This window comes from Atta colombica, unplaced genomic scaffold (genome assembly GCF_001594045.1).
Source record: "Atta colombica isolate Treedump-2 unplaced genomic scaffold, Acol1.0 scaffold102, whole genome shotgun sequence".
NCBI classification, from domain to species: Eukaryota; Metazoa; Arthropoda; class Insecta; order Hymenoptera; family Formicidae; genus Atta; species Atta colombica.
The window spans coordinates 1,987,552-1,994,519 of record NW_017259187.1 but is presented as its reverse complement, the minus strand read 5'-3'; the positions used below and the strand labels follow the sequence as shown (position 1 = coordinate 1,994,519).

Genomic DNA, 6,968 nt, shown 5'->3' with positions numbered 1-6,968 from the left:
TTAAAAAAAAAAAAAAAAAAAAAAAAAAAAAAAAAAAAAAAAAAAAAAAAATACGGATCTATAAAGCCACGGCTTTCGATTACGAAACACTACGCGCCTACGTTTATTTATCTAATTGTTCAATAGCTTAGCTTCTATTACGAACACCATCTTTTCCATACACCGTCGCAACGGTGCGCGCAGCGAAGTTTTCTCTCTGCATTGCTATTCACCGTCAAGATCTGATTACTTTAATCCACAACAAGAGAAGGACACGAAACACTTGTCGCCACGCCAGCGAACGAATAAACGAACGGACAAGCGAGCGAGCAAGTGAGCGAACGAGCGTGCGAGCGACTTGGTAACATTTACATATTTTCGTCCGACAGTCTCGTCAGATCACTCGCGTATTGCCCTGAGTATTGTTTGTACGTCGTTAATATCTACATGTCCTTCCGCGGATTTTATGATCTCAAAGACGGTTTCAAGCAGTTACATCTTATTCCGCTGAGTTTTCCCGCTCAACGGTATACCGACTAATCTCATCGATCGAGCGGAACATCCTCGAAGTTCGTTACATTACCGAAGTGCTGGAAGCCGTTCTTGAAGATCCGTCCTCGGCTGGTGCCCGCCTTCATCTGATCGAGCAACGTCACGTTGTCCTCGAAGTCCTTTACCCATCTCGCGGTCTCGTGGCCCCAATGAAATCGAATCGGCGCGGCATTGTGATAGACCTTCTTGATGCCGAGGCTACGTATTTCGATGCCCTCGTCGGAGTGATAAAACGACTTCTCGCAAAAATCCTGACCCAGGAATGGTTCCAGCTCAGAAACAATCTCCATGAAGGTCGGACGTTCGCTGGGCCGCCACTTGAAGCACTTCTCCATGAGCTTCTGTATGGTTTCAGGACAGTTCCGCGGTATGTTTAGCATGCCTTTGCGTAACACGTGATGCAGCACCTCCTCGTTCGAGAAACCTTGATATGGTATCTCGGCGAGAGTAAGTATCTCGTAGAGCACGACACCAAATGACCACACATCCGAATCGGATGTGAATACACCATCGGAAAGATTCTCTGGTGCCATCCAGCGAATCGGCAATAGACCTTTCTTGCCGATCTTATAGTAATCGGTCTCATAGATATCTCTCGCCATGCCAAAGTCGCCGATCTTGCAGACCAGGTCTTTGGACACCATACAATTGCGGGCGGCCAGATCGCGGTGCACGAATTTCTTTGATTCCAGGTAGGCCATACCGTCGGCGATTTCCGCGGCCATTCTCATTATCCTGGACGCATTCGGTACCATCTGAGTGTCGCGTATCCTACGCAGGTACGTCTTTAGATCGCCATTCTCCATGAGCTCCATGATGACGAATGGCGGATTGCCCATGGAGACTACGCCCAACAACTTGATGATATGCCATGTCGAAAAGTTCTTCATGACCGAGGCCTCGTTCAGGAACTCGTTCTTTTCTCGTTGGCTGGCGGTTTCAGAAATCGTTTTAATAGCTACTTGTCCGGTGCCATCCAAGTATCCTCGATACACCATGCCAAAATTACCCAAACCGAGCTCCTCCAGAATCTCAACGTTTTCTCTAGGTACTTCCCAGCTATCAACGACATACTTAGTCTCGATATAATCTGGATTCACACTGGCTATCAATCGCTCCTGTGTCCTCTTCTTCTGGTGACTCCTAATAAGGAATATTATCGCAGTCACAGTAATGATTAACACAGCTAAAGTCAACAGCGTTGCCATCATTATTCGACTGTTATCCGATAAACCGACTGAGAAGTAGATTATATTGGTGAAGAAACCGTCACCCGCTAGCGACGTAGAACGCATTCTCAGGCTATATCTACCCGGACTGAGGTTTCTAATGTAATGATGAATATATTTTTCCCTGTGTCCAATGTACGGTTTGCATTCGGTACTCTTTTTCGCATCCTTTACGTCCATGTTTGTGTATTCGATGGTGTATGAGACAGTGAATGCGTTTGGATCCTTAACTGATTCCCAGATGACTTCGATTATCGTATTGTTAATCACAAGGACCTTCACGTTGTGAACATCATCCGCGTTTGGCCGTTTCAATGTTCGGACGTTCGCATATTGAATTGTTGAGCACATTGGTGCGTCGCTGTCTTTGACACCACATGCAGCAATTGTGATGGTATATAAAGAATAATGGCGCAAGTTCTTCAAAACATATGAAGTATTTTGCGCACTTACGTTGTATATGTACATCTCATCATTCAATTGGCTACTCGTGATGCTGCTACCAGCATTAACCGAAACGTCTGTCGCACTTTTCTGCCCTTCTTGCATTGAAGTGGATAAATTGTTCGTCACATCATAAAATTTACTCTCCGGTGAATTGTAGTCATTAAAAACGCAGTAATCCTTCCAACCGGGCGATAAATGGCTAATAGTCATATTCTTGTGGCAGAATATCTCAAATTGCTTAGAAGTCTTCGCATCCTTGAAACAGCAAGAATTAGGATTCATGGTCAGCGACGTCTTAATTGTCACTTCGTGTATCTCCTTTGCTTCATTGACCAAAGCATCGACACAGTAATCCCTCGAGGCGATTAGTTCCTCATCATCCAGTCGAATCGTACTGGAAATCATATAGTAGCCTATAGGACCGTTCGAATACACCGGTGGACGCCATTTGAGTAGAATTTCGCTGTCGCTTATTGCGATCGAGCTCACGTTCGTCGGCACCGAAGGTATCGCGCTCTTCGTTCGGAAAAAGATAATATTCGACTGACCTACTGGAGTTACGAAGGAACTTGACGAATTCTTGTTCCTTGTTGTGAATGTTTTCACATACGCGGCATACTTGGTATATGGTTTTAAGTTCGTGATATACTTCGAAACGGTTGAATTCCAACTCGGTATACCAACATCCACTATCTGCCACGTGTTATTACCGCAAGCATTCGCCTCGTACGTTATATTTTCGTTATCGGTCTCTATATAACTTAGCAGATAGTTGAGCAGCTGTTGGCCTTCTGGTGGCTTATAACTGTCCCAACTCAGAATAACGTGATCTGCCTCTCGCTTTTTCACCGTAATGTTTATGTTAACGATATTGCAAGCAACTTTGTCACCATTTGATTCTGGTTGGACCTCAAGATCTGTGAAATTAGTGATATTCACCATTTTACCGAATTGTTCTATTTTGGAGAGACAGAGCTTGGGATTGTAATGAAAGAACAACCTGCCGGTTTCTATCGTTATGTTTTGGGATAGCGGGAAGAGGGAGGAGAGATTCGGATTATCCAAAACCACGAAACTCGCATTGTTAATGTCTAAATTTTCACCCTTGATCATTTTCAGCTTTTTGAAGAAGTTCAGTGATGTAATTGGAAAAGAATGCGTTATCTTCAAATATTCGGTTATCTCCTCGATTAAACCGAATGCATCCGCCAATTCATTCATTATATTTGGATTACCATTTCTAATTTGAAATTCCAGAGCCCCCTTCACTACCGTTATACCACGAAAACTTTGAGCATCTGAAATATGGCGTATAATAGCACCTTTTGCGATTTTACGGCACTGTCCTTTGCAAACCCGACAATTCGTTACCTGTAATACAAAATAAAAAAATAAAGAAAAAAGCCAATAACAAAGATATGGATATATATATAAAACTCATATTTCATGCAGTAAAACATATGAAGCTATCGTACATTTTTGTCATCAACGTAATCCTCAAAACCATCAGGACATTGAGTGACACAGGAATTATTGAAAGGTCGCCATGTTTGTACCTCCTCCAATTTAGAAAATCTTCTGATATGATTCATGTTTTGACATTCGTCCTTGCTGATGCACCGTCTCGAGAGATATGCGTATCTATGAACAGAAAACTGTTGTTACAGCAAAATAGGAGATCTTCCTACAGATAAAATGTCGCTTGTTTATCGCCAGACATTATGCCCTGAAAACTTTAATAAAACTTTAAGCCGTGTCTAAAACACAATGTGTAATATCAAACTTCAAGATATTTTATGTAAAGTCTCTCATTTGAATTTAAAATTTTGTTCAGCGCGTTGCCCTCTTTTCAAAATTCCTTAATTTTCAGTATTAGATGTTTCGAAAACTTAAATTTTAAATAAAATTTACTTTAACACAATTTTTTATTAATTTTATTTAATATGTACTAAGTTTAAAATTAAATATGAAGAAACTGTAAAAAAATAGCGACCCTATTAAATAAATGTTTGTCAAGAAAAAAGGTAGAATTTCAACTTATTAAAATCTCAATAAAAATTGGTAATTTTCTTGAAATAATTTACATACTTTAAATCAAGCAATTTTAGTTTTTAAATTACATAGCTCCTTCATTATTCATGTTGTATTTATGCAAAGTAAAAAAAAAAGAGAAGTAAAATTTTAATTTCTTTTTTTACATCATTTGCATTTTCACAGAAGTTACTCACAAATTTGGGGGACAGCTTTCAATGCATCTTCCCTCGTGTCGATAATGTTTACAGACGTAACATTCGGTATCACTTGGACCGTAACATTCCCCGAGACATTGTTCATGACACCTTGGTCTCTCTAATTTTTGACAACGTTGAGCAGTCCAGCAATAACTTCCAGGACATTGAGAGCATCCTGCGAAATATTATTTTTTGCGTTGTAATCATCTTTCTAATTTTCTGAGAAATAACGTTTAGTTGCACTTTAAATCTTTATTATTAAAAATCTTTATATTTAGAAAAATATTGATATTCTAATTAAGACTTATATCTATCACCTTTCACATGATGCGGGCAACTCTGTTCGTTTCTGTTATCTTTGATGAAGTTCTCGCCAGCCGAAACAATGAGACTCCAATTTACGGTATTTGTAAAACAGAGAGCGGGATTCTTCTCTATGCGCACGCCACCCCGGGATATCTTTGTCAGATTGATGAGGCCGATCTGCGAAAAGTTTCGCAGGGATTAGTTGTGGAATTACGAGTCAAAGGTCGAATGGCTGGTTAATTTGATTGACTGATTAATATCACTTGACCTGAACATTTGACCGAGCCCTAGGCAACATACTGGGCTATATACTTTCAAACCAAGACTCGACTTGATTCGGCGTGGGAATGAACGATTGAGATATGGAATGTACGTGACGACCGTCATGTGTATGCGGATAAAAATTCTTTGTAGCGTTCGCACGATATGAAAGCTGTGCTCGTATAATACTATTTATTTTAACATGTTGACATTACATTCGACGACCTCATAACTGCGTCAAAAAACTTCTGATCTTTCTACTAAATCTTTTATAATTTTTCTTTATATTGAACGCGATTCAATAAATACAACAATCTTAAATCCATTTTTACTACTATTTAGATAAAAGTTGGCGTCTTTAAGATCACGTTAAAGTTATGCGTGGACCCAATTAAAATTCCACTTGGAATAATTTTATTATTCGAGAAAACAAAGCGCAAAGACAAGATTATAAAGTTAAGAATAAGAAGATGAAGAAATAAAAAGTCGAGCAGAAAAGTCTACACGATTTTTACCTCCTGCATGCTCTTCATTTCATAAATCATGAAAGCGTAATCCGTAAGAAGTATATCGCCTCTGATGACTTCGAGATTTGGGAAGAGTTTGCTGAGACTTCTCAGACCTTCCACGCGATATAAAAGAAAATAACCGGTGATCTCTCTCAGCTCCGGGAAACTAACGTTCTCGAAATCCGCCTCAGTGTTGTTTTCAATCAATACGATTTGCAGAAAGCCCTCGATCACACGGCAATCTTTTAATACCGCGAAAGTGTCAACACTGTTTCTGATATCTATGCTCTGACAGATACCATCTCCGATTGTCATATTCTTGTGCCTTCGTCCTTTCTCTCGTCCTACCTCTTCGCTTGATTTCGTATGCGATTTGGGCAGATTCGACGATTGACTAGACTGCTGACTGTTTTTCGACCCGATATCCGTAGATCTGAAACAATTCAATTTTTCATTAATTTGTTTTACTGTTCAAATGTTGACAGAATTCTTCCAGTTGAAACAGCTTTCAATTGTTTTTCTAAGGAATTCAAAAGGAGTTTGTTAACGCGAACAAATTTATCGATCCTCTTTTCATTTTTTCTTTTTTCACAAACATTTCACGCGTTTTCGAAAATTCAAACAATCTCAAACTGTCAAGATATTCCATAGAAATGCTCTCAGGAATTATCATAAAAAATTGATAATTTCCTCTTTTCAATGACTCTAAGCATTAATTGATTCGATAAATCACAATCTTCTAACGATAATAAAAACGAAATTTATTTTTCATTTAGTATTCAAGTGTCTTCTTATTCGGAAAATAGAAATACATTTCGCAGAATTAAAAGGACCACTTGCATTTAAATTATACCCTTTGTATAGTATCACGAATTATTCGTTAGGCAAAGTAAAATTAGCAATTAAAAGCCCCTAATAACTCTAAGAAGATTAAAGGGAATTTTAATAGCGACGGCGTGTAGAGACGTCGCAATCTTGGTCGGCGATACTTGTAATAATCAACTTGAGAGGACTAATTGATGAAAATAAAGTCATTTTAGTACTTATATTCGAATAAACGTTAGCACGGTGCAGTTATACCTAAAGTTCACCGCTTAAAACATTTTAAGGAGGCAATCAGCAATTTCCGCACACGTGGACGCCTTCCACGTTTTGAAAATTTGCGGACGGATATCACGTACCTCTCCAATTACAGAAAGAATTTGCTGATATACTGGGTAAACGTGAGCAAAAGTTTAGTTTACACAAAAATCAAGTAATTCGTTCATAAGTAAAATGGTTTATTCAATCGATTTTCCAATAAGCTCAACTCTTTTCTAAAATTTTTGATCAATATTTTTTAATAATAAATGTGTATGTTATTACATTTAAAAGAATGTTTTTCGATAGAGATATAAAGTATAAAAAAAAAGTACCAAATAAACGTATTCAATAATATATTTGACATACCAAAT

The 6,968-nt window shown here is 38.6% G+C and overlaps 1 protein-coding gene across 1 annotated transcript in view; it reads right to left on the bottom strand.

Moving 5' to 3' along the window:
- Positions 1-59: 59 nt before the first annotated feature.
- The window catches only part of LOC108688084 (insulin receptor-like), an 8,476-nt gene continuing 1,567 nt past the window's right edge, over positions 60-6,968 (bottom strand). The window contains exons 2-6 of the mRNA XM_018194184.1: positions 5,521-5,947; positions 4,756-4,921; positions 4,436-4,613; positions 3,683-3,848; positions 60-3,578 (exon numbers count right to left, since the gene is read on the bottom strand). Coding sequence (XP_018049673.1) covers positions 522-3,578; positions 3,683-3,848; positions 4,436-4,613; positions 4,756-4,921; positions 5,521-5,947 — 3,994 coding nt within the window. The 3' untranslated portion in view covers positions 60-521. The remainder of the gene's footprint in view (positions 3,579-3,682; positions 3,849-4,435; positions 4,614-4,755; positions 4,922-5,520; positions 5,948-6,968) is intronic.